Source organism: Podarcis melisellensis (genome assembly GCF_964234715.1).
Source record: "Podarcis melisellensis genome assembly, chromosome: 3".
Taxonomy (NCBI): Eukaryota; Metazoa; Chordata; class Lepidosauria; order Squamata; family Lacertidae; genus Podarcis; species Podarcis melisellensis.
The window spans coordinates 67,586,550-67,613,950 of NC_138530.1; the positions used below are offsets into that span (position 1 = coordinate 67,586,550).

The following is a 27,401-nucleotide window of genomic DNA, read 5'->3' on the forward strand; positions in this document are numbered from 1 at the left end:
CTCATTTTCCTCATTTGTTGCAATTTGCAGACATTCTGCAAACTGATACAACTTTTGTGGTCTCAGTTGAATAGAAGTCCAGTCTTCTCAAAGTCTACTCTGAATATTTGTAAGGAGGTAGTGAAGGCACAGTATTCTAGGTTTAAAGTTAATATGCCTGAATTTCACATTGAGACTTTCTAAAATTGGTGTAACTTAATTATTTCAATTCCTTTCTTAATTTACTTCAACTGGCAAATGGTTAATTAATTAACTAGTGTATGTTTTTTATGCACACCCATGCTCTTATGTTGGTCATCTTTTTATTCTATCATACAATAGCAAATTGTACAAATTGTGCATGAGAGTCAGCTTGATGCAAGGACAGTGCAAATATTTACTCTTCTTTTTATTGCAATTTTTAAATCAATATATACTAATTGCACCCTCCTTCTCAAAGTGTGTGACATGGCGAAAATAGACAGACTTGAGGGAACTCAAGGCTTGTTGAAGTACCAGATTTATTTTTACTTATTGTATTTAAAAAAACCTTCAGAAGATAACACAAACCACTCAATGAGGAGTGAGCATGCTCAGAGGGCACAAAATGGTGACTGACTGAGGAGTGGAGGGTAGAATTCAAAACAGGAAGGTGAATTGAATGGCTGATGCTGAAAAGGAAATCACTGGCAGGAATACTGAATGGGAACACGCTACACACTGTGACTTTGTTAGGGATCACACTTATATTCAGTCTGTTTTCAGGTTTCTTTGCTACTTGGAAGGGTTGTACAAACTGTTGACAGTAGAAGTCAGTAGGGCTGTGTTACTGACCTGTCTTCCCAATGCCAACAGCTATGTTGAATGAATTGCCTTTTAATCTATTTGACTTCCCTGCGGCTTTGGAGTGGTTCTGGTACTGAATCTCCCTATTATACAAGATGCTGTTGTAGGGGGATTTAGATCTAACAGATTTCTTTTTCAGAGATAATTTATTATAATCACATGGCTCATAGAATAACAGACTCATATTCATGGCTCTCTGATTTAGTGTTCAGCTTGCTTTTGCTTTAGGAAAATGCTTTAAGGCTGGCTCTCACTGTTACATATAATCTTACAGCTTTCTTCTATTTTATTCCCCCCTGCTATGTGTGAAACTCCAGGAAAAATGATTAATCAAACCCTTAGCACATAAAGCAATGGGAAACTTGTATTGTTTGTCTTTATTAATCAGTGCTACATAAGTGTATTCTGAAAGATGATAAAAAGTATGTTTGAGATTTACAGGAGCTGGAATGTACTTCCTAATGAGGAACTATAAACCCAATACCTAAAGAAGTATGTACTTCCTTAAAATGCACTGGGATCTGGATTTTTCAATAACTAAATTGCTTTCATGTACCTGCTTCTTGAATGGAATGACTATTGTGCTAATCTAGGAAAACACTGACTAATCATATTTAAAGGCAGCATTTTTTTGTGCAACATGTTTATTCATTCATATATAAACAGATGCATTACACACAAAACAGTAAGCCAAGGATGACTATAAAGATCTAAATCAGCCATCTGTACATCTGAGGTGGTTGGGTTCACGCCACAGTAAGAGACCAAACCGCCTTACGGCTTTTTACTGAAGGGATGTGTTGCAGCAAGTGTATGAGAAAGATGGGAAAAGGCTATGCTTTGCTCCTCCCATCTTTCTCAAACACATGCACATTTCCTCAGGGGTGTAGCATGGGTTGCAGGTGCCCTGGGCGGGGCAAGTGTGCCCCCTAGTGGACTGGGCAGCAGTCAGTCCCTTCGCCAGCCAGCATCCAATCAAGGGAATCTCTCCTTGCAAACTATCCCCAACCTGAGAGCAGAGATAAGGCAGAGAAACGTGAAGCCAGGAGCTTCACTGTGTAACCTCATCCTCCTGTCCCTGCAGCAAGGTGCTCTTGGCAATGCACATGGCTCTGGCAGTGCTTTCTTCATCCCTCCCTCTTGGCCATCCCAGGGCGGAGCATGCACAAGTGTTCCTTTGCTAGCCATGAGTAAAAGGAGGTGCTGCCGCAGCCCTATAGGCCTAGCTTGTGCAAGGTTTGCCTCCCCACAGCTCCGGCCTTGATGAGGGAGCTGTTGGTGGTGGGGCCTGATTGCACCCCCTCAGAAATTTGTGCCCAGGGCTACACGCTTCCTTCCCCCCCCCCCACTGCACTACTGCATTTCCTCATTCATGCATGGGACAAAGATTGGGTGTTCTCATTTACTGAGTTCAGTGGAACTTACTTGAGGTAAATGTGCATTTAATTGCAACCTAAATGTATATGTAGGGCAAGAAATAACTTATAGTTTCTGTTGATTCCTGCAGATTTGCCTACAAATGCAGGTGAAATATTCAAATAAAGTCATGTTGGAGAAACTCCTTAACTATTCTTTTCCATTCAGTTGTTTCACCAAAGTAGCTAATTGTTTATGAAATGTATGTAAATACGGTATTATTTATTTTTTTAAATGCATATTTCTGCTACTGGCTGAAATTACCCATGCCTGCCCCATATTTGCCGTGCTTCATACACCTTGGCTCCAACTGATTATCTGAAACTCTTCAGCATCACTATTCCTGTAATTTGTTACAAAAAAATCCCTGAATTTAAGCCCACATACTTTGAAAGCATAAATACCTGAAGAATTTTAATGAGTGCCCCTCTGGCAGGAAGAAAGTGCAGATCTTTGTTTCTGTCCCTCTGGTATTTTTATCTCTTTGACAGTTGAGTTTGCTATCTTTATTTCAACCTATGCATAAAAAAATAGTTATTAGTTTCTTGAACTTATCTCATGGTGATGAAAGTAAAATAAATCCCAGACATGAAGTGCTGCACATTTTTCTTCGGGTTTCCAAGTAGACACTGAGCGGTGTTGATGTATCTCCCATTTTGTTGAGAGAGAATAATAAATCATAAGCAGCTATGAAAATATACATAGCTAAAAGTTCAGTCCCATGCATATTTTACCTACCTGTCCCACTGCATTCAGTGGGTCATAGTCTTAGGAAACATGCACAGGATTGCAGACTAAATCTCTTGCTACCGGTTCTTCTACTGTAATTTATATTTATTTAGATAAGATTTGTAAAAACACTTATACACATAATTTAAGATGGTTTACAACAAATAGATCAGATTCACATTAAAGCCCCAGTAAAGGCAAAATGCTTTCAAGAACAGCTGAAAAGCAACAGTAAGCAGAGATAAAACTGTCTCTTCAGATAGTCCATCAGCAAAAGCCAGCTGAAAGAAAAGCATCTTCACAAACCCATGGAAAACAAGAGAATGAACAACCTAGGCTTCAGCAGACAACATGTTGCACAATGTGGGGGCTGCCCACTGAGAATGCCTTGCTATCTTCAGAGTAAAATAAGTCTCCCTGATGGATGGGAGTCTCTACCATAGCTTAGCAACACACAGGCGAAGGCATTCCATCAGATAGCTTAAGCCAGAGCCATTTGGGGTTTTAAAAACCATCTCTGATATTTTGACTTGTACATGAAAATAAATATGTGACCAGTACAGTTGTCACAGGATAGGTGTAGCCTGATCCAGGGGTGAGCTCCCACAAACATTCTTGCTGCTCCATTCTGTACTGTTTGAAGCTTCTTGCAATCTGCAAAGGTACCCCCATGTAGAGTCCAATGCCACAGCCAGGTCTGATTTACTTTCATGTAAGGATGTACATGATAATATAAGCATACTGAGAATATTTGTTTTGTTGCAAAATAGTGTCTTGGCCAGGATCATTTTTATATCAAGTTTTGCCCAAGGCCTCAAAAACTGAATTCCATTTTGTTCAGCTGACTCTTGAAAGAGGGTGCCTTACTTCTTTCACCAGAAATTTCAAAGTAAATGCATCGTATATTGAACTTGTGGACCTAGAAATCCTTGGTGCTTTCTATTTTGGAAGTTCTTATTGTTAACCACAATGTAAAATAAGTAACAGAAGATTCACACAGAAAGCTTTTTAATGTAATATTTAGTTTCTATTTCACTGGAAGGTCAATGCTTTGTTTAACAGCCCATGCTTTGTATCAGGTATAGCATGAAGTATAATATCCTAGTTTAAAGTTTTGAAAAGAGACTCCATTTTTATACAACTTTCTATTTTGAAAGTAAACTACATGGATTTTTTGCCATAATGGTTTTAGACACCTTTGAAGAAAAGAAATACAGGTTTCGCACCAGTTGTAGTCACGTCAAGAGTTCACTCATGTGGATAACTGATTCATGACCATAACTAGCCTGAGATGACAGACTAGTAAGTTCCATGCAAGAGCTGGAAGAGACTACCAAGGATGGATGCTGGTTCAGTTTTCATCACATAAAGCTGGCCAAGTGTGACAAGGAATCAACGTCATAGAATCATAGAGTTGGAAGAGACCACAAGGGCCATCGAGTCCAACCCCCTGCCAAGCAGGAAACACCATCAGAGCACTCCTGACATATGGTTGTCAAGCCTCTGCTTAAAGACCTCCAAAGAAGGAGACTCCACCACACTCCTTGGCAGCAAATTCCACTGTCGAACAGCTCTTACTGTCAGGAAGTTCTTCCTAATGTTTAGGTGGAATCTTCTTTCTTGTAGTTTGGATCTATTGCTCCGCATCCGCTTCTCTGGAGCAGCAGAATACAACCTTTCTCCCTCCTCTATGTGACATTCTTTTATATATTTCATGAAATGTATATACCGCTTGATTCTAAAAACGAAACAGAGCTCCAAGTGGTTTACAAAAACAAATGTGGAAGCTCCTTGGGGCAGGGACCTGTTTTGTTTGGTGGTGCTTTAATTAAAATGAGAGCAGCTAGGAATTCACAAGACTGAGCAAGAAACATGGAACTCAAGCTGCTGGATCAGCCAGGTGGGCCCTGTTACCAGGGAAGAGAGAAAGAGTGGTGGTACCATGCTAAAATAATCCTTCTGCATCAGTCCACACTGACACACTGCTGCCCATGACTCTCCACACACTGAAGTCCCAGAATAGTAGCTGTACAACCCGCCCCCCCCCTTAATTTCAAAGTAAAGGCCTTTGAGAAAGAAACACAAGAATTACACATACCTAAGGCAGGTTAGACTGCCAGCTTACATGCGTGGGGGGAAAATGGAGGAGGGGTGCGCAGATCTGTAAAACGAGAATGGCTTTCAGGTTGGGAGATGAGAGCTGAACTCCTCAATTTTCGCTGGCATTTAGTTTTAATTTAAAAAGTGGGTGTGCAGGGAGAGAAGAGAATTTGGAAAAACACTGCACTAGCTGCCCTGTTACTATCTCAACCTGGATCACAAGCTACATTTATAGCCAACTCACAAACAGCTAGGTCACTCTAATTTTGCTAATTCCCCTGTGGCAACCCCTATGAAACTCCATTAGCTTTTTGGTTTGCTGAACAATTATGGAAGGAAACTCCACGGCACCACCATGCAGGGAAGGTGACACAGGAGCTCTGGTTGCAATGGCCACACATGAAAATTGAGACACACCCAGTTCCGATGTAAGAAACCATCATTTGTTGTTATGATGACCACAAACCTCTGACTCGCATGCTCCCAACTCCTCCTTTGCCTGTGAGAGGAGAAGACTGCAGAAGCTTTTGCAGTTTTTGGCAGCACCCAGAAACCAGGGAACCATGGCCTATCCACTCAAAAAAGGATAAAACCACCGCTTGACACCCTGGTTCCATTTTAACTAACCATGGTTAGAACAAACTACAATTCAGAGTTGGGACATGACACAAAGCAGTAGTTTATCCCAAAGCGGAAGTTTTCAATCTCCTCTTGTGTACTGAGGAGGAAGATATGCAAGTCAGTGGCCCACCACAGTTGGCTTTTGTAGCACACCATGGTTTGTTACACCTGAACAGAGCCATATAGTTACAGGTCACAAAGGAGTGAGAAGTCACCCCAAGGATTTCAGTCCCGCCAGTCTGTTTGCTAGGTGACCTATTTCCACATAGCACCTTTGAACTAATTTGGGCTTATTTCATAGGATTGAGGCTGTTAGACAAGTTCACTCAAGGAAGCATGTGACAGTAATGTATCGTACTCTGGAGGAAAGAGAAGATCTGCTTGGGAAGGGCTAGTATCTCTAAGCCTTCTCCTTCATGGGCTGTGTATAACGAGCTTATTGCTAAATTGGGCATCCTCTCAACTTGCAATAGTACCAAAGCAGTGCAGATAGGTTAAATGTGCTAATGCTGTAAAGGAACTGAATAATACATTTTATTTTGGCTCCATTCTATAGTTACAAATAGCTAATTTAGGTGAACAGCGCTCTTTGGAGGGTATTCAGGTTCACATAAAAATGATTTGGTAATGCAGCTCTTCTAAGTATTGTGAACTAGGCATACTCTAAAGGAAGTGCTGCTCTGACTGCTTAACAGCATTAACAGGAAATAAAAGCAAAGTACATGTGAACATTGAACATTGAAGAGATGCAAATATGATTAAATAAGAGGCTGCGTAGTAGGAGCTTTTTATTGCGTTTAGCATTTAGTATTCAGGGCTATTATGTTTCTTGTCAAGCTACTACGTAGTTTATGATGTTGTAACTTTTATTTCTCAATCTCACATCACTTTTTTTTCCTTTTTAGTGGCATTGGTCGCAACTGGCCCTGGGCTTCAGGAGGAAGCAGTATTTTGGCGGAATTTGGAACTCTGCATTTGGAATTTATGCATCTAAGCCACTTATCTGGAAATCCAGTGTTTGCTGAAAAGGTCAGTTAAGAGTTTTCGCCAGTAGTTGCATCACACTTTTGGAAGTATGACAATTGCCAGTTGTCGGGGATATCTCCATTTTTGTTCTTTGGATCCTCTGAACTTATTTTCTGAGTACAAATGATTTGGTTTCCAGCACTTCTTTCAAATGTTTTATGATAGTAGGATGGTAGAAGTGTACACATTTTAAGTATCTTAGGTTGACTTTGTACTGCAAACAAGGGAGAGAAAGTGTGTGTGGATTTTCTCTGCATTAGGTTTTTTTGTATCCAGCTTATTAGTAGTTTCAGAGGTAGTAATCATCCCTAAATCATGTTGTGCTTGCCTGCTATGGCACAACAGTCTGTTTTAGGTGCTGATTCAACAGAAATGTTTTCCAACTAACTTGAGTGTGGGATTAAAAACATAGGGCTTATTAGTATATTTCACCCCATCAGAGGAAGCCCTGTGTAGCTGCTTTTGCAGTAAGGCCTCCCCTTGTGTGCACCCATGAAATTGGCTCTGAAGTGATTGGGTGATCCCCTAGAGTAGCACATGGGGGGATGGACACCCTTCCACCTGGCAAGCTGATATAGTTGCTCAGATGAAACATTTGTAATAGCCCAACATGAAACACAACCCATAATTGCCCCGCAATACATTCTGTTTTATAAACATAGGCTTCATTTGTATATAATGATAAGCAGTTAACAAATTAGCCTGTTCATCCAGCCCAGGCTCTTCCACTTCTCTGCTCTTTTAGTAGATCAGGGAAACAAACCATACAGGGCTGCTTTGTCCAAAGCAGCACTCATGGTTTGCCCCTCCCTCCCTCCCTCCCTCCCTCTCTCTCTCTCTCTCTCTCTCTCCAAACCACAATCTGCAACTAAGAACAAACCTTGGCTTCGGGTTTAGAGAGTGAAACAAACAGTTGGTTTGGATATAATGCTAAGCCAACCAGTTTGTGGTTTGTTTCCTTGCTCAGCTCAAGGAGCAGCAAAACAGGATTGCGAGGACAGCAAGCAGCTTGTGCACAGGTTATTTGCATTTTTTAACTATAGTTACTGAATACCCAAGTTCAAATGCAGCCATAGGTTTCAAACATATATTGAGGAGTTACGGAACCAGATTACTTTTCAGCTAATGTTCAACACTAATCTAGCAAGAAGTCATTAATTAGCTACACTAAATATCTCTGGACGATGTCCATCCCAGTATGGGCTGTGTGTGAGAGTGGGACAGGGGGAGAATGCAAGCCAGTATAAAATGATGGCTTGAATCCTAACAACTCATCTGCAAATGGAAAGGTTGCTTCTGTTTATATAGGCAACTGGAATCCTGCAGAAGGTCTGGTTGGAGTATGGGCGGGGCAGCATTTTTGTCAATCTCCTCTTCCCATTTTGTTGCTTCTCATGATTTTCAAGCAGATTTTCAAGGGGCTGCAGTGGGAAGGAAAGATTGGCAAAAAGCATTTCCTCTTTCCTCCTTCCTTTTCACTGTGGAATGTGTTCCAAAAGCAAAACTCTGCTCATGAGACTGTCAGCAGAAGTCTAGTTAGAATATAATCCAGTACTCTTGAAAGAGTTGCTTCCCTTAAGTTTGAATAGTCATACATTTCTTTTCTTTTTGCAAAGAATAAATTCTTTATGTAAAATACACAAAAAAATGTGCATATGAAACACCATGATTGTTTTTGTTATTTGACATAGGTTATGAACATAAGAAAAGTTTTAAAACGATTGGATAAGCCAGAAGGTCTTTATCCTAATTACCTAAATCCGAGTAGTGGTCAATGGGGTCAACGTAAGTATATCATTTTCACTGGTGGTATGCACACATTTCAGTTATTTTGTTTAAAGAAAAAACATTTAAAAGACTTCTTAAAAAGCTACTTGAACTATACTGTCAATGTGGCTTTTCTTTGTCCCTTCATTACTTGTGTTTGTTTATAAAATGTGCACTAAATATACTCTGAACCAAAATAATTATGATAGTTTTGTTTTCATGAAATAGAAATGCCTTTTCATAATTTATAAGTGGTTATAGCAAAGTTGTTCTGTTCATGCAAGCACAATGAATCTCCCTTCCCTCTCCCATCTCCTCTGGAAGGATTTGGGAACACTCAGAAAAGAATGGGGAGGGTGCATGGGGGAGAAGAGGGAGGGGAAATTATCTTGCGCAGTGGGACTCATTTTATGAATGGGACAATTCCTTTGGACACAGTTCAATACAAATGCAGCAGTCATCTTGAGAGCACATGTATCTATTTTACTTGTTAATTATAAATATTTAACAAAAGATTTATTGATACAAAATTTCAAAATTCATAAAGTGTTATTGCAGACACGTTTATTTGATTTGTTACTCTGGTTGTAAATCTGGATCAGGCTCGATCTGATTTTACAAATTTCCAAAATCACATTGACTGGCATTGCAGCATAAAAGCTACAATAACTTGCTTTTTTGACATAGAAACATGTAAACTGGGGGCATGGTAACCTCTCTCTAGAGGGAAGTAACTGCCTACTTGCAGATGGATAGCTGCAGGTCTTTTTGTGCTGTACACCTTTAAAATTTGCTTTTCAAAAAAAGTAATTAAAAAAATTAGGCTCAGTCATGTCATTTCTCATGCTCTCCTGTGTTTGCTGATAAATTATGATAATATTGCATTCAGTAGGCTGTGGCCACAAGGTTTGGCTGGATGGCAAATACACCTTGGTTCTCAAACTTAATCCATTCCGGCAGTCCGTTACAAAACCAAAGCATTACAAAACCAAGGTGCGCTTTCCCATAGAAAGTAATGCAAAACGGATTAATCTGTTCCAGACTTTTAAAAACAACCCCTAAAACAGCAATTTAACATGAATTTTACTATCTATCGAGACCATTGATCTATAAAATGAAAGCAATAATCAACGTACTGTACTATAAAATAAATAAGACAGTATTGTAGATGATAAAAATTAAAATTATTATTTTTTCTTACCTGCATTGATGATAGTCATTGTTGGATGGGGGGCTTTTATCCATTTCCGCACTCACACAATCAGTAGCTGAACTGGGTTCCACACAGTCACAAAAACAAGTTACCATAACCGAAAAAGCCTCAGAAACAAAAACGCAAATTTAATCCATTCTGGAAGTCCATTTGACTTCTGAAATGTTTGAAAACCAAGACACAGCTTATGATTGGTACAGGTGCCCCGGAAACAATAGCTGACAGCCGCATCAGATGTTCGGCTTCTGAAAAACATTTGAAAACAGGAACACTTGCTTCCAGATTTTCAGCATTTGAGAACCAAGGTAGCACTGTAGAGATAAAAAGGTAAAACACCTCTAGGCTACAAAACACAAGCTAGATCCTTCTTGTAGTTTGTGGTTGGCAATAGATAATCAAAATGCAATATTCTTAGCAATGAGACGATAATAAAATAAAAAATAAAACGGCAAACATTTCAAAACAAACAAACGAGGGAACTGGGATTGTGTGACAAACGAGAGAAAACAAACACAAGCTGAAGAAATGCAACCAAACCCATCAAACGCTTTATAAGAGACAGGACTTCCAAAAGTGTTTCTCATTTTAAGACTTCTCATACACACCAGGAGCCTTCTAGGTAGCCCTGCAGCATGGATGAAGCAAAGTCCAGCTCATCCCTCTAAGCCTGTGATTAGCAAATGTTTGGTAGGAGGAGATCATGCTACCCTTCCTCCAGATCCCCTTCTCTCCACACTAAAATTCTTATATGGTATTGTAATTAATAATTGAAACATTGGCCTGGCTTTCTGCGAGACTATTTGGAGCTACAGATTGGCGTAAATCTGTACAAATATTTTTGGGACAAGCCCATTTGCCCTGTAATGATTTGTTGCTGCTTCTATGGAAGCCGCCCAGAGTGGCTGGTGAAACCCAGCCAGATGGGCGGGGTACAAATAATAAATAATAAATTATTATTATTATTATTCTACCCACTCTAGGCAGGACACAAATCAACCTGATTTAGTTTGGACTTTGGACTTTGGTTGAATCTGGTGCACACCCTACCTTTTACTAAATACCACCAAAATGTTGACACTGGGCCTTAGAGAATATTGAGTCTGAAACAATAGCCACTGTGAGGCAAAATATTTTCTACTACAATTAGACCAGCAGTACTATAGTTCCGAATGTCGGAACTATTTTATTGCTATTGTTCCTGTACATTTATTTAGCTTTTGTTACTTCAGTTGCAAATTGAAAGTGATTTTCAGCGTCATGGGTCAATTAGATTTGTCTCTAGCAATAATGGATATAATAGCAGGACTTATTATTGATGAGACTCTGCTTGTGCTATTTAGTCTGCAAATGTCAAGAGTTTCTGAGGTAATTCATTTAGGAAACTGCAAAGGTCATTTAAATGCTGCTATTCAGAGATCAACCTTCCATCACAGAGAGTGCACTCATTCTTCTGAGAAAAGCTTCTTTCTTCTTTGTATTGTGGACACTCATGTAATTAATGAGGTATTTCTTTACTTTAAAAAAAGTGTTCTGTTTTGTTAGTTCTTCGTAATTCTATCTTGCCATCACAGAACATTTCTTTGGAAATGGAGAGCAAAGGTAACATTTCAGAAAACTAAATACCAGGTCACAGGCTGATAGTTAAAGATGCACACTGTAAAGGTGAAACCTTTAATAGGAAAAGGTAGGCCATATTACTTGTTTGGTTTTAAGCCTTAAAGAGTAAACAAGCATGTCTGTCCTTTCAATTTTGAAGGCATAATTTGGAAAGGAAGAACTTCATGAAGTTAAATAGACTTCTTTTCAGGATATTTGGTATAGGTGTGAAAGGGAAAGCTGCCCCCCCATCCCTCCCAGAATAGACATACTCCTCAATTTTCCAGATTTCATTTAATATAAATAAATTTCTGGTCCATATGGGGCACATTGCTCCAGCAGTATTCTGCTCATTAGCTATGTGAAATACTTACTTTATTCTTCCTTTCACTGTTTTGCTGTGATTGAAGTCATAGCAATGACTGACATTTAGGAAATCTGCCATTATGGTCAATGACCAGAATTTTTTTGCAAATATATAAAATATCAAGGGAAACAAAATAAAGAGCCCTAACAATAAAATCACTAGTACAGTGGTACCTTGGGTTAAGAACTTAATTTGTTCTGGAACCTGTTCTTAACCTGAAGCACCACTTTAGCTAATGGGGCCTCCTGCTACCACCGCGCTGCTGCTGCGCGATTTCTGTTCTCATCCTGAAGCAAAGTTCTTAACCCGAGGTTAGCGGGTTAGCGGAGTCTGTAACCTGATGTGTCTGTAACCCGAGGTACCATTGTAACTGTATCATACTATAAAAGCACCAGACACGGAAAACAAAATGATGTTTGCTACAATTAGTCCCTGGTGACTAATTTACATGCAGCAGCACAGTATTTACCCACCTTAGAAGAGGTAGATGCACTATGATCTGGGAAAAGAAAGAAAGCATAAAATGTATCTCATCATTCTAGAAATATTCATTTAAAAGGTTCAATAAAACTCTTAAGTGTAGCATTGCCTCCTATTTAACCTAAAGGAGAATCAACTTGCAAAATCAAACAACATGACTTAAAATCAAACCTAAAGAGTCAACTTAAAATTAGACTGGTTCACCTTTTTAAACCCAGATGACAGTATGCATTGCATTTGAACCATGTGTCAGTCCCACTTATAGAATAGAAAGAATAGAATGAGTTCATCAAATCAGGTTGAATGGGAGGACTTTTTAACTTTATGTTAGGGGTAGAGTTCAGCTAAATATGCCAAATGCTTGACATTCTTTCATGCTCGCAGAGCACTATATTTTGAAGTAATACAATACAGAGTGATTGGGTTTAAATATAATCAGCTTATCAAAAAGTGTTGTTTGTAGAGCACTTTTATTCTGAAGAACGGCTTGCAGCCCAATCCTTTGCATATCTACTTGGAAGTCAGCCTCACTTTGTTCAATGGCAATTACACCTAGATAAGTGTGCGCAGGGTTACAAATTAAAATAATTTCTTGGGTTTCCGGCTTTACTGTGCAAAGAGTTATTTTGCAGTTCATCTTTAAAATTAGGTGGGGAGTGTACAGACACTTAAATTGAAGGTGAAATTAGTTTAGAGTGCTTTTCTGTTTGTTTCTTTTCAGATCATGTGTCAATTGGAGGGCTTGGAGATAGCTTTTATGAATATTTGCTGAAGGCATGGCTAATGTCAGACAAGACAGATGAAGAAGGCATGCAGATGTATTATGATGCTGTTCAGGTAAATGAAATATATAAATCTACTTAAGATTTTCTAATATGAAACACCTAAGGAAAGGGGCTTTGCAGCATATGTTAAGTGTCTGGATTGTTTAAATGTTTTCAACAATAAATTTTGTTTGAATATGTATTCCTTTAAACAAAACTTTTAGGTATATTCATCTACTTTACATGAATGTCATTGTTCCTAATTTATGAATAGACCGTGATTTCCATCTGTCTTCACATCGTACTGATTCTGTACCTGTGTCTGGTGGTCAGATTCCCAGTTTCCCTCTAGTTGTAAGATTAGCCGAAGCCTATTTATCTGTGAAAAGAGGTACAGTACTAACAAAGCATATAATTTACTCCATGCTTGGCAGTAGAAAAATTCTGTCAATGTAATGGGTTTGACCCATAGATAGACTCTGCTCGCATGCCAAGGATTTCCCAAACTCCTCCCCTCAGAAGCTGCTCCCAGGATTGAGGGTCCTTTCAGAATGGTGTGTGATAGGGCATGAGGGAAGCAGGACTGCTCACATAAAATATCTCTTGAACCAGACCTACATGGTTATTAAACGTGTCAATTCTGTTTCAAAACATCATGACAGCACATTTTTCAATAGCTTTTATGTTGACAACATTAGTTGACGGAATGTGTGTAGTGGCCTTGCAGGATTCCGCGCCCCCCCCCCCATGGCTACAAGGAACAGCAATAACTAAATATTGGAAATCTGTTATTTCTGAATGAAGCCCTCACTGGCTATTGTGACTTAAATGTATCTTTGTGACTGTTCAAAGATGGTGGGTTTTTAAAAGCAGTCCTGTACTAAATGTAGCCCTTTCCCTCAGGTAAAAGGAAGCATAATAAGTTGGGCTTCCATCTTTTTAAAAAGTTTAATCAGATATGTCAACTAAGTCTATGCTGTACAGAGGCCACTGCATATGTGAAACACTAGTACAGTGGTGCCTCGAAAGACGAAATTAATTCGTTCCGCAAGTTTTTTCTTCTTGCGAGTTTTTTGTCTTGCGAAGCACGGTTTCCCATAGGAATGCATTGAAATCAATCAATGCGTTCCTATGGAGACCGTCCGGGGACAGAGGGGAAGCGCCGCACGCCTTCCCCTCTGTCCCCGGACCTGTTTTAAAGCAAGGGGCAGCGGGGAGAAGATTGCTTCTGCCCGTTGCCTGCCCCGCAATCTCCGGGGACAGAGGGGAAGGTGCGCGCGCAAGCCCATAGGGAAATGCGTCTTGCGAAGCGGCAAAGAAAACGAAAAACTCCTTCGTCTAGCGAGTTTTTTGTCTTCGGAGGCGTTCGTCTTGCGGGGTACCACTGTAACATACTGTGTGTGCCGAAATCTGCCCTTGCCATGACAGCTGCTCATTCTTCATGAAATACTATACCAACCTATGGAAGTCGCTTATGGGGAGGGGGACTGGTGCCAGGCAGACTAAGAAGCCCCTAAATCTTTTCACATTGGAGTTCAAGAATGCTAGAGAAGATCCTATCTGGATCTGGCAAGTTGTTTATTTTAAATATGTCAGTAAGGCCTAGAATTTTGTCCTTTGTCACTATTTGCCTCGGTTCTTCACTTCGCTCCCTGAAAATGTCACTTCAGGCAGTAAAGACAGACACAACAAATGTATTCAGCTCCTTTGTACACTCCTTTTCCTCCCCTGCTTTCTATTGATGCAGCCACCTGCCTAGCGGTTTCCTGCTTCTGATGTATTTAAAGACTATTTTATTGTTTGCCTTAATGTTTTTAGCAACATGCTTCCTTTTTACAACCGTTACCGTCTGCTAGCATTTTGGTACAAATTTGTTTTTCATATTGTTCTAATTTGGGCAACGTTTCTAGTTTCTGAGGGAAGCCTTCCTGTCTCAAAAGAACTTCCTTGATTCTTCTTGTTAACTATGACAACATCCTCTGGTACCCTTTCTGATCTGCAGTATGCCTTCCAGCTGAGCGTCTATTTCTAATACAGAAATATTTTTGCATTTTTCTAGTCTATCGAAACCCATCTGCTCCGAAAATCTAGCACTGGTTTGATGTACATTGCTGAGTGGAAGGGTGGGCTGCTTGAACACAAAATGGGCCACCTCACTTGCTTTGCTGGAGGGATGTTCGTTCTGGGTGCAGATGGAGCACCTGCTGATAAAACTGGACGTCACATTGAACTTGGTGCTGAAATTGCCCGCACATGTCATGAGTCTTATGATCGCACAAGTAAGCATTAAACTTTGTGAAGTAGCTCTTTTCCAGAGGGTTTTCCCCCAAAAAACATGCCCATTTCTATATTGATGGTTAGTACTGTGCATTTTGCTTTTCCCCACCCCAACATAGTTAATACATTTTACTTTTTCTGCATTGAATTTGGATTACTTGTCATCACAGAATCACAGACTTGTAGAGTTGGAAGGCTCCACGAGGGTCATCTATTATTTTTACGTCCCTTCACCACCAGATCCCAAAGCAGATTGACGTGCAGCGTAAATTAATAATGCAGAGTCTTCTTCAGTAAAAGAATAAAAGCTTTACCGAGCTAAAACTTGTTTGCAAATAAACAACATAGTGAACAGATGATTTAAACTAGCTTCAGAGCATACACAGAGTACAGGCTTCACTTCTGAGTTAGGCTCCATACACACACACAGACAGACAGACACACTCACTGACTGACTGACTGACTGACTGACTGACTGACTAACTGACTGAGTCTGCCTGCAAACAGATACAATACTTATACAGTGGTACCTCGGGTTAAGAACTTAATTCATTCTAGTGGTCAGTTCTTAACCTAAAACTGTTCTTAACCTGAGGTACCACGTTAGCTAATGGGGCCTCCCACTGCCGCTGCGCTGCCGGAGCACGATTTCTGTTCTCATCCTGAAGCAAAGTTCTTAACCCAAGGTACTATTTCTGGGCTAGCAGAGTCTGTAACCTGAAGCGTCTGTAACCCGAGGTACCACTGTACAGAGAATGAGTCACCCTCAAGAGGAGTCACAGTGATTCTGCAGCTTTTCAGCATTTCACAACATTTCTAGACTCCTTTACTGCTTCCTTTACTGCTTCTGCTCTCAAATACCTTTGTCACATGACACAGATTACAGCAATTTAAAATTTAGTATTAAAAACAGTTAAAATAAATTACAGTCAGCAGAGTACAGTGGTACCTCAGTTTAAGAACAGCCCTGTTTACGAACGATTCGGTTTACAAACTCCGCAAAACTGGAAGTAGTGTCCTGCTTTGAGAACTTTACCTTGGTCTAAGAACGGAATCTGAAAGATGAAAGGGCACCGGTGGCGGGAGACCGCATTAGGGAAAGCACGCCTTGGTTTAAAAACAGTTTCGGTTTAAGAACGGACTTCTGAAATGGATTAAGTTCATAAATTGAGGTACCACTGTATGTTGTTTGGAGGGAAGTTTTTTGAGGGGGAGTTTCCCCTTGATATTAAGACTCAGAGTGGTATATTCATGCATTCAAAGATAAGCTGTAGAACTGCTTTTGACAACCTTCTTCTGTCTTTGGAGTAGTTAGACAACACCACTGAAACTATGATTGGTACAGGATGACACTACCTGTAATCTATTTTCTTATTAACTAAAGAGTGTTTCTCGCTCTCTCTTTTAACACTGGTAGCAAGTTTTGTACTGGGCTATCAGCCAGTGAGTGCCTGTGTTAGTTTGACAGACATGTAAAAAGTTAGACTAGCTTTTCCAACCTGGTGCCTTCAAGATGATGTTGACCTCCAACTCCTCATCAGCCCCAGCTAGCATGACCAGTGGTATGGGGTGATGGAAGGCATAGTCCAAAACATCTGGAGGGCGCTACATTGGAGAAGACTGTCCTAGAAATCAGTTCCACTCAGTTTACTTGGAAGCTTCCCCATTTCAACACACATGCATTATGTATCATTTTGCCTCTGTTAAAACACATTCAATAGATATTGTACACAGTTGTCCAATATCCATGTACATCAATGGGAAAACTTCTAAAGGGTTTGTTTTAAAAAGCTAAAAAGATGCAACATGTTCCCAGCAGATTTAAATGTATTCCTATGTCTTGCACTTAACTGCCTTTACTAATTTCAGTAGTGTTTTAATAGTTGCTTCTTCCAGAAGAACAGGCACTTGTCTTGTAAACTTCCAAGTTACACCAAACTGTCCAGTAAAGGGAAAAGTAGCAGACTTTTGTATCAACTGTGGCTGCAAAGTATGATCACTGCATGCGAGAGCTTAATTTTGAATTGCCTAGAACTTGAAACAAGCACAGATCAATATTTATTACAGTATTTATATGTTACAGTCTCTGGCGGTATACTGCAATAAAACACAAAAATCATTAAAAACAGTACAAAACAATAATTAAAATGGCAGGCCAGACTGAAAGAACTCAAACCAATGCAAGACTTGTCAGTATAAAAAGATATTGAAGAGACACCTAAGAGTCAAAAGTGAGGATGCTTGGCGAATCTCAGCTGAAGGAGTATTCCCTAACCTGACTTCTAGTTGAGATCAGTTGAGCCTATTTAAAACAGGCTAAACTGTTGGCATATAAACCCTTTCAACCAATCGGCATTATGTACTCAAAAATAATAAAATTTTAAATATTCAAGCTAAAGTTTTATCAAGGACATGTTTCCTTTTCCAATAAAATTTGGAGTGAGAGAAAGCAATATTGCTAGAAAACTTTGAGTGGTTCATACATAAGGCCTATTCATAGTCCAACGTTATCTTTGACCCAACTTTCAATTGTTGCCTACAATTTTTAAGCAAATTCATTCTTCTAGTTTTGTTTCCCCAGTTTGCCCTTTTTATTCTGCATTATTCCCTGGAAGGGACAGGGATATCAATAAATGTCATAGAAGAGGTGTGTTTTTATAAGTTTTATTGGGATGCTTTCAAAATATTTGTGCCCTCCACACTAAAATGTCATGCATTAGTGATGCAAGCATTGCATAGTGGAGTTCAGAAATGGCAAAAATATTTCCGTGACATAGTACTAACCTTATATGAATGATTCACGTAAATTAATAAAGCTCTACCACATGCTGAAGAGTTGAAAGTTTTTCATGTGCCAACTCATTTGGATATTGCACATTGTTTGTGTAGGCATGAAGCTGGGACCAGAAGCCTTCAGGTTTGATGGTGGAGTTGAGGCAATTGCTACTAGACAGAATGAAAAATACTACATCTTACGGCCTGAAGTTATCGAAACCTACATGTATATGTGGAGATTCACTCATGATCCAAAGTACCGGCAGTGGGGCTGGGAAGCTGTAGAGGTAATATATTTGTTTGTTTCTTTAAAGGCTTAATTTTGAACAATGTATTTTATTTTCACTCAAAATAAGCTTGCCTAGTAAAAATTAATGATTTTTCTGCCTCATGTGAATTTTATAATTACCCAGTTCCTTAAATAATTCCTCATTAACAGTGTCCTTATACATTGCTTCTAACTCCTTGATTTTAGTTCCTTAGTGCCCTCCCATCTTGTGCATTAGCTGGAAATACTGATAAATTCTCAGCTTATGAGTCTTAAACATATGGGAGGAAAATATTAATCCTTGTGACCCACATGTGGGGGGTAAATAACAAAAGAATCCGCTGGGTGCCCAGATTCAAAACATCGAGCTTTGCACACTCTGTAGCAGAAGAGAGCCCCCAATAGCAGAGTTTAAACACACAAAAGTCTAGCAGCAATATCAATAGGAATATAGGTTGGTAGATCCTTTTACAGTGTTCCTCTTTTTCTACCACTCTTGCAATGAACTGACTACACACTGGTAAGTACGTTTAAAATACTTTATTTACAAAATGTTCCAGAGGTTCCAAAGATTCATGCATTTGTCTAAGCAGCAGCAAGGAGAACACTGGCAGAACACTCTTGGGTAGAAAATACAGAAAGCATCAAACACATGCTCTAAGCTTGGCGCTTGCTTAGACAAATCTTCTTGACTAGTTACACGGCACAGAGAGAGGGAACAGGAAGAGAAGGCTTCACTTCCTCCCACATCAGAGAAGTGTGACCTGAGTCTAGGAACAAACTTCTCTGTTCTTAACCCCTTCATGTACTAATCAGCACTCATGCATAGTTATGTTTGACTGCAGTTTCCCACAAAATATCCCAGACAGTTCTCCACAAATCTTCTATTTCCTTTTGTTTGAAAAATAACTATTAATTCTTTTTTAGTATCTGTCAGTACCTCACCCTGTTTTAACATGAATATATTCAGTGTCCAATTCCTTGGATTTATTGGCTGCCGGTCATGTCAAAAGTGATCCCAAAGCAATATATAGTAATTACATGGCAAATACCACAGCCAAATATAAAGTTCAATGCAACTGTAATCATAAATATCAAAACATGAACACCAGACAAATATTGAAATGGTAAAACCATAATAGTAACAGCAGCTGCTATCACTCACTGGTGCACTTCTCAGTAGGGCCCCATCAGCAGATTCCAGGATAACTTCAAGTATTTAGGTCCCAAGTCATACTGTGCCCAGTATCTTTCAGTATCTTCAACTTCCATCAGAATGGTTGGTGAGCTGGGAAACACATCAATACAATAGGAGCTTTGTCTAGGTGTGGAATAAAGAGGGCAGTTTTTCTACTCTGCATGTCCTTCAAGTTCAGGAACTATATCACTTTGAAAAAACAACAGTGTAGGGAATTTGAGGACTCCATTTTGAAGTTCTGTGTTAAATGGCTCAAAATCAATGAGACTTTAAATAGTATTCATTAACTGGTCTTATTGGCTTCAGTTGGGCAGTTGTTTTACATTTGTTGTGATGCTGATGTTTAATTGTGCTATTTTATATCATTTAAATTTTTAACTTTGTGCTATTAGGTGCCCTGAAGATGTTTTACATTAAAGCGCAGGGTGTAAGTTATAAAATATCAAACTCCTCTTTTCCTTTCTTTAAATTCAGGCACTGGAAAAATACTGCAGAGTAGATGGCGGCTATTCTGGTGTTAGGGATGTTTACAGCAACCGTCAAACCCATGATGATGTGCAGCAGAGTTTCTTCCTTTCAGAAACCCTCAAGTAAGCAATTGAAACCCTTCAGTTTAAAAGTTGAAGAGCTAAGAGTCATTAATCTTTATATGGGCTGGCGTACAGGGCAATGGAACAAAAAATGGGTATGGGAATATGGGGAGTCAGAACCAGGAGAAGCAAGCAGGTTATCACTAGTGGTCTTTCAAAGACAAGATTGTCTGTTTACTGAAGTACCATAGTATTTAACAGATGGGAGTGTTGCACATAATCTTGGTGTGTGGTGGAGAAAATTAGTTCTGCTTTTTTTGGCAAAGAATTGCGTGGAAATGCTGTTCGGGGCCAGAATAGAAGCAGGGGGCTTCAGGGGGTACTGCTGATGTCTTCAGCAAGCATGTCAGTTCAGACAAGCACAAAGAAATGTAACTGACCAGGAACGCCAGGGCTGTGATCAGGCAGATTGGTTCCAAGTAAGGGTGAGACTGCAGTCATTTGGTTCTGTGCCTCTGAAAACTGACATGTGGGTAGTGTCGGACCTAGGACTTAGGAGAACCATGGTCAAATTCCCACTCAACCGTGAGCATCCCTGTTTCTCCACTTACCCCCCAGTGTTTTATGAGAATAGACTGGAGGAGAGAACCCTTTATGCTGCTATAAGCTCAGTGAAAGAAAGTCAAGAAATAAACAAATACTGGCAGAGCAGGTGTGCTAGAAAATTCTGTGATTCAATTCATATCAAATAGAAATTTGCTTAGTTACCTTGAATTCTCCATTTTCTGATCCAACCCTACTTTCTGTAACATGGGAATAATAAGTATTATTAGTGAGAATTTATGAAGTGATTTGGATTCTGGCTATGTGCTATACAGTGGTACCTCGGGCTCAGTACTTAATTCATTCCGGAGGTCCGTTCTTAACCTGAAGCACCACTTTAGCTAATGGGGCCTCCTGCCGCCGCGCCGCCGGAGCACGATTTCTGTTCTTATCCTGAAGCAAAGTTCTTAACCTGAAGCACTATTTTTGGGTTAGCGGAGTTTGTAACCTGAAGCGTATGTAACCTGAAGTGTATGTAACCCAAGGTACCACTGTATAAGCTTTACTATCTGTGGAGCCTGACAGAGAGCAGTTGCCCAGGCAGATGGAGGGGCCGATGGAAAGAGAAGGTTGGCAAACTTTAGTTACATGCAGTTGTTTCAGTTGCTTTTCTCCAGAAGTCTGAACTTCTCAAGGAAATGTTAAGAAAGTAAAGGTGCTTCCAAATCAGGTAGGCGAGACGATTTCAAAAGTTTCTTGAAGCAAACTTGAACACCTAAGCATTAATTCTTAAATACTATCTGAAATGTAGTTCTGTGCAGCAAAATAATCTAGTTTTCATAGTTGAGCCTGGTTTGATTTATGAAGGAGTTATTCCTTTCTGTGTCACAGAGCAAATTGAGCAGTGGATTTGGCAAGCTACCCACCTAAAAGGAATAGCTAACACTGGCTGGACAAATACTTTATTACAAATACTGTGTTCCCAATAGATAATTTGTGAAGGGACAGAAGAGGGCTGCATGCTCTCGAAGGGGAGGCTCTGGAGCAACTGAGTATCATCTGGCATCTGTGTGAAAACTATGGAAACTATATGGGCCTTTGATCTGATCCATCAGCGCTGATCTTCTATATATCATACCTTCCAGAGGCAACAGGGGCTTTCTAAGCACCATTTAAGCTTCTGGAGCATCTGTATATTGGAGATCAAAACAGTCCCATAGCTGCATTTCCATGTTTCCTTAGAGGAAATCTCTTTACTCCCCATGTGTCATTTTGAGTGCTAAATTGCTTTGCGCTCACACAAAAATGTGAGCTTAGAAAGGGAACTAAAATTTAGATGCAGTCAGGTGTTATTCTAGCTATTCCTTTATATTTTGTTTTATTTATTAGATTTATATCTCACCTTTTGTCCAAGGAGCTCAGGTGGCAGACATGGTTTTTCCTTGCCCCATTTTATCCTCGCAACAACCCAGTGAGGTATTTAGGCACAGAGACTGGCCCAAAGTCCACATAATAAGCTTGAACCCTGTTCTCCCAGGTCCTAGTCCAACACTAACCACTATGCCACATTTAAGATATATTGCACTTTTATTGATCTAGGTGTTTTGAGAGATACAAATGATTCCATTATTATTCCTATGTGAGCCTTCCAGTTTTGTAGTTTATTAAATATCCTTTTCTTTTTGCCAGGTATCTATATTTATTATTTTCTGAAGATGATCTTCTACCGTTTGAACATTGGGTCTTTAACACTGAGGCACACCCTCTACCAGTTCTGAAAAAAGAAGAGGAGGAAAAAAGAAAAAGCCAATAAAATAATGCTGAATTCTGTTTGGGGCACACAACGTAGTAATTAAAATTCCATCATTTTTTAGTTTTGAACCAATTTTTTGCAGTCTGGTGTCTACCCGTACAATATTTAACAAGGGACCTAAAGTAATTAATTATAATTAAACGTATTTATCTTTTGACAGGAATTGTAACTTGTCATCTCTAGATTTTGTTAGGCTGCAGTATGCATCTGGCCAAATAGAATACAGAGGTCGGCATGTTACTTGTTTTCCATTTTGTTTTTGACTGCAAAATCCTTTCCTCCTCTGTGAGGAGATGTCTGCTTTAAGCTGTAATACTTTGCTGTGTTGCAAAAAGCCATAAAGAATTAAGTATGAAGAGCTTTTTCTTTTTTAATATATGTTAATGTGGTTTGTCTATTACTAGAGACAAATCTGACTGTGACAGCCTCTTCTTATGCGGGTCTATCATTAATTGGTAATTTGAATACTTTAGAAGGTGTTCTGTTCATAAGAATAGTTTCATCTCATCTGTGTGCACTATTATGTTAAACTGTGGCTTTTCTTGATAGGCAAAGTCCAGATGTTGAAACCCTTATCTAATAACAATTTTAGAACATAACTGCAAATCAACTTAAGTAAATTTAGGGCCCTTTTTTTCTTTTCCTGTATTTGGTTTCACAAGAAGCCACAACACCCAAGAGCATAGTAGCTGCCACCTGAACTTACCCTTATCTACAACAATTTGAGACTGCAATTCTCAAAACCTTCTGTAAAAGCTGAAACTGCAAAGTTTCAGCATGATTTGCATTTGAAGGCACAACCTGGTTTCTCCTGAAACTTGTAATTTCTTATGAGAAAGGGTTGATCTGTGAAATCCTTTGTGTTAAGCCTTAGCCCACTTAGAGACTAGGACTGGCTAGTGTTGCAAGTATGTTGATTGCCATTTCAGACATTCCACTGTGTGACACTTGGTAGAAACCAGGAACAATGCTGTGGAAGTAGGAAGAGAAGGTGCTATGCTATAGAAATCCACATTTCAGCTTTCATTCACATTTGAGAGATGGAAACAAACCACTACTTCTTTAAATGCTTTGCTTTAAAAAAGATTCTACTCTGTACTCATATTAATCAGTGTTAATCAAAGTGACAGAAATGGAATGTTGGTTGAGACAGCCCAAATTTTTTTCAATAACTGTGGTTAGTAGTCTAATCAGAGGATGAAACAGCACCGCTTTTTCCAGTTTACCAGGTGGGATGCCTTTCTGAGCAGAATAGCCTTTAATTAGTGATTAATATAGTAAAGCTACTTGGCCACATAGGTGCCTGTGATTTAACAGGTCAACACTGTTATTCTAATCTATTGCAACCCTTTTTATGCTAAGAAATATGAGAACCACAGATTTCATTCAACACAGGTAACTCTTTGGTAGCTGAACAACTTTTTGGAATGGTGCATAAAGTGATCCACAGATTTAAAAAACCTGGTGATAATCTGCATCAGTTTCTGTGCTGATGAACAGCTTTACACAATTCTAACTTTCAGTATAATAGATTTACCCCGGGCTATGCCACAGCATTTGTGAAGGCCATAGGAATGAAATCTCTTATATTTCGATCTGGTAGAATAGTGAGAGAACACAAGCAATAATTCCCCCCAAATTTATGTATGATTCCTCTTTCTGTGCCTCTCCATGCTACATTCATTCCCTACTCACCCATCCCAATTTTTTTTTAAAAAATATTCTAAGATCAGGCATGGGAGCTGAAGAATCAAAGGAAACCATGCAAGTTGCTGGCACACATGAATCTCTGGTTATTACAAATGAGTTGGCTAGCAAATTTTCTTAAACTAAAACTTGATTATTATTCAAGACTGATGTTCAAGTAATTGGATATGGTGTTGGTGTATGGATTTTTAAGCCATCACAAGAACCACTATAATAAAGTATAAAAATGAAAATACAAGCATTTTTTTTCTTTATTTAATTAGAATCGGTGTCACATTTCTGATTCTGGACTTCTGCTAACATCTTTACAGTCCAGAAAATCAGTTATACAAATTGAAAGAAGCCTTTTATATGCTGGGCTCTTCTGCTATTTGTCTGTGTGCTTAATTCTTTACTCATTTATGTGAAACATTAATTCAGATGTTATTCACGTTAAACATTTTTATTTGAAAATAGTTGGATAGCCTGATGTATAGAAAATCAATACTGTGGTAAATCTAAACATTCCTTTGCTATCTGTTATGAGAAACCTCATATTTTATCCTCCTCCCCCCCCCCCTTTTTGAAGGAATGAAGGGGAAAGGAGCTTCTGGTTTATTTCTAGCTTACAGGCTATAATGCATTTTTCAAACTACAAAGAACATCCTGTTGTATCACCCAAAGCACTATTGTGTGTATATTCAAAGTCTAAATGCAGAATGGAATTAAATTCTCTAATTTTTTAAGCAAATAGTGGTGGCTTCTGCCATATAAAGAAAATATATGCAACACACAAGCGAGAGGACAGGATCAAAATATGCTCAGCCATACAGGTGTTCTCATCTGGTAACTTGGAATGATGTAAGTCTGCTGATGTTGACTGGCAGACCTCTGTTTTTAAGGTTAATTGGTTCTTCAAAACCTAAAATGGAAAAACAAGACAACAATTAAATGTAGGGCTGCAGAGTCACCAAATTTTTGAAAGTTGCTAACCGCATAAGTTTTTTTTATTTTTAATATTTTTAAATGATTTCCCAAGCTTAAGTTACAGCTTCAACAGAAGAACCCCTCTTACTTTCTGTGGAAGCTAGTGTCAATGGGGGGAATCCATCTTCTGAGCAAATTCTCCCACAGAGGCATAGTAGTAGAATGTGAATTATCCCATTTGAGATCCTATATGAGGAATAAACGTTAGAACCAAAAGCAGAGGGCGTCTTCTAAGACTGAGCCAATAAAAATGGCAGTGATCTTGGATTACCTAGTATGGTTTTCAGTTTTCTAATATAGTATTCCATTTCTGCCTTCTGACTGAAGTCCTGCCAGCCTCCATTTTAAACAGGCTGCCTTGTAGAATTACCACACCCTTTTTTGTGCCAATCGATTGCTTCTCTTCACGTATAAATCTGGAACATTTTGTTTAAAAAATGTTCTGTAGAGATATAATCTGCTATGTATAGCTAAGACAAACTGTCCTGATTTTCAAAGGCCACAATCCAGATAGTATTTTCTGTTCAGTTTAATAGGCTTTTAAACATTCCAAGAGATGGCATCATTGAACATAAGTAGCCCTTTGTAACTTGCTCTTCTGGGCTTTCAGCAGATGCTCATACATAGAAGTATTGTCTGGTTAAGCAAAGCTCAGTAAACCCTATAGCCCTCAAACTGTGTAATGCCATATGTAGTGAATTGTTAAAAATAATATTCAGTCCAACCCCATATTCTAGGCAGGATACATCACACATTAAGCATCCTGTTTCTCAAAAATGTCCTGATAGAAGCCTTTAAAGGGAATCATTTTTCCAACACTCTCTAACAGTAGTATTTTGTCAGTGGCTCAGGTCCAGTTGACATCTTTTATTGCCTAATGCAGGCATAGGCAAACTTGGCTCTCCAGATGTTTTGGGACTACAACTCCCATCATCTCTGACCACTGGTCCTGTTAGCAAGGGATGGTGGGAGTTGTAGTCCCAAAACATCTGGAGGGCCAAGTTTGCCTATGCCTGGCCTAATGCATAGATTTCTCCCCTATTTGTTGCCAATATTCCAGTGTGGACCTCATCAAAACCCACTGGTGCCATTTTGGGGGAACCTGGCCAAATGTGTGAAATGGTTACTGTGCTTCTGTGAAACTTTTTTTTTGTCAGTCACTATAAACAGAGTGGAAATACAAATTTATAAATGCAGCAGGAATTGTACTGGATATTTCTTATTTTCCTCTTGCAGGCAATTTAGTGATTATTTCACCAGGTTTATTTTCTCTAATGTATTTGACACAAGTGTTTTGATCAGTTACATATTTCTCTTTATGGGAAGTTGTGATTATGGTAGTTTTTTGTTCATTGGTCTTATTATTTGAAAGAGCACAATGTTTCTATAACATACAGTAATCAGGTTGTATGTACAAGCTGCACTATAATGTACCTTTTTTGTAAAGTGATGTAAGTAGACAAGAAGATTGTATCTCCCTGTAGAACTGCAAAGTGTAAGAGAAACATGTTTTTATATCTTCAAAGCAGTAATTTATGTTAACACAAACACCAAAGTATAAAACTTCAGAGTGATCACCATTTAAAAAGTTGTAGCTACAGTCCTGAAATTATTTACAGTGGTGTAAATAGCTTCAGAATTAACTTTTAGTATTTCCTAGAAATTGTCACACAATCAAGCTGGAAATAACACTGTGTTTACATTCAGTAGGAGTAACTATGGGTGACTGAGCTAATGCTGACCACTGTATATGTAATTTAAGGCAATTTTTAATTTTTTTAAAGTGTCCCTTCCTGTTTCAACAGTGTCTAAATTTACATTGCTCTTCAGCATACCACACTGCAGTTGTTTAAATATATATTAAATCCTGAGAAATGCGAATTTAAAGTCCATGTTTGTTTATATGACAGCTCTATGATACCCAGTGACACCTTGTTGATTCAGTAAACTTGTGTGGTCATATTGTGTATTTTTTTAATTATTATTTCTGCATATCCCACTTAGTTTTCTTCCACCTTTATAGAAATCTCTGAAGTTATAAGAGAACAAAATGCTTACTTTTTAAGAACTATATTTGTAAAACAAAACAAAAAAAATCTATTGTGAATAAAGTCTTTTAATACAGCCTCTTATTTTGGTGGATTTTTTTCCATTCACTGAAGTGCCGAAAGAGTTAAATTTCCTGTAAAGAGGAAAAGTTATGCTGGATTGCTGTATGGGAAGTAATGAACCAAAAGTGGTTCTGTACATTTATTTCTACTATAGTAAGGTAAAGGTAAAGGGACCCCTGACCGTTAGGTCCAGTCGCGGATGACTCTAGGATTCCGGCGCTCATCTCGCTTTATTGGCCAAGGGAGCCGGCATACAGCTTCCGGGTCATGTGGCCAGCATGACTAAGCCGCTTCTGGCGAACCAGAGCA

General features: G+C 39.0%; 1 protein-coding gene across 1 annotated transcript in view; it reads left to right on the top strand.

The window, feature by feature from the left end:
- The window catches only part of MAN1A1 (mannosidase alpha class 1A member 1), a 54,799-nt gene extending 27,694 nt beyond the window's left edge, over positions 1-27,105 (top strand). The window contains exons 6-12 of the mRNA XM_081905446.1: positions 6,597-6,720; positions 8,409-8,502; positions 12,862-12,977; positions 14,964-15,183; positions 18,071-18,243; positions 19,897-20,012; positions 22,185-27,105. Coding sequence (XP_081761572.1) covers positions 6,597-6,720; positions 8,409-8,502; positions 12,862-12,977; positions 14,964-15,183; positions 18,071-18,243; positions 19,897-20,012; positions 22,185-22,308 — 967 coding nt within the window. The 3' untranslated portion in view covers positions 22,309-27,105. The remainder of the gene's footprint in view (positions 1-6,596; positions 6,721-8,408; positions 8,503-12,861; positions 12,978-14,963; positions 15,184-18,070; positions 18,244-19,896; positions 20,013-22,184) is intronic.
- Positions 27,106-27,401: the final 296 nt, after the last annotated feature.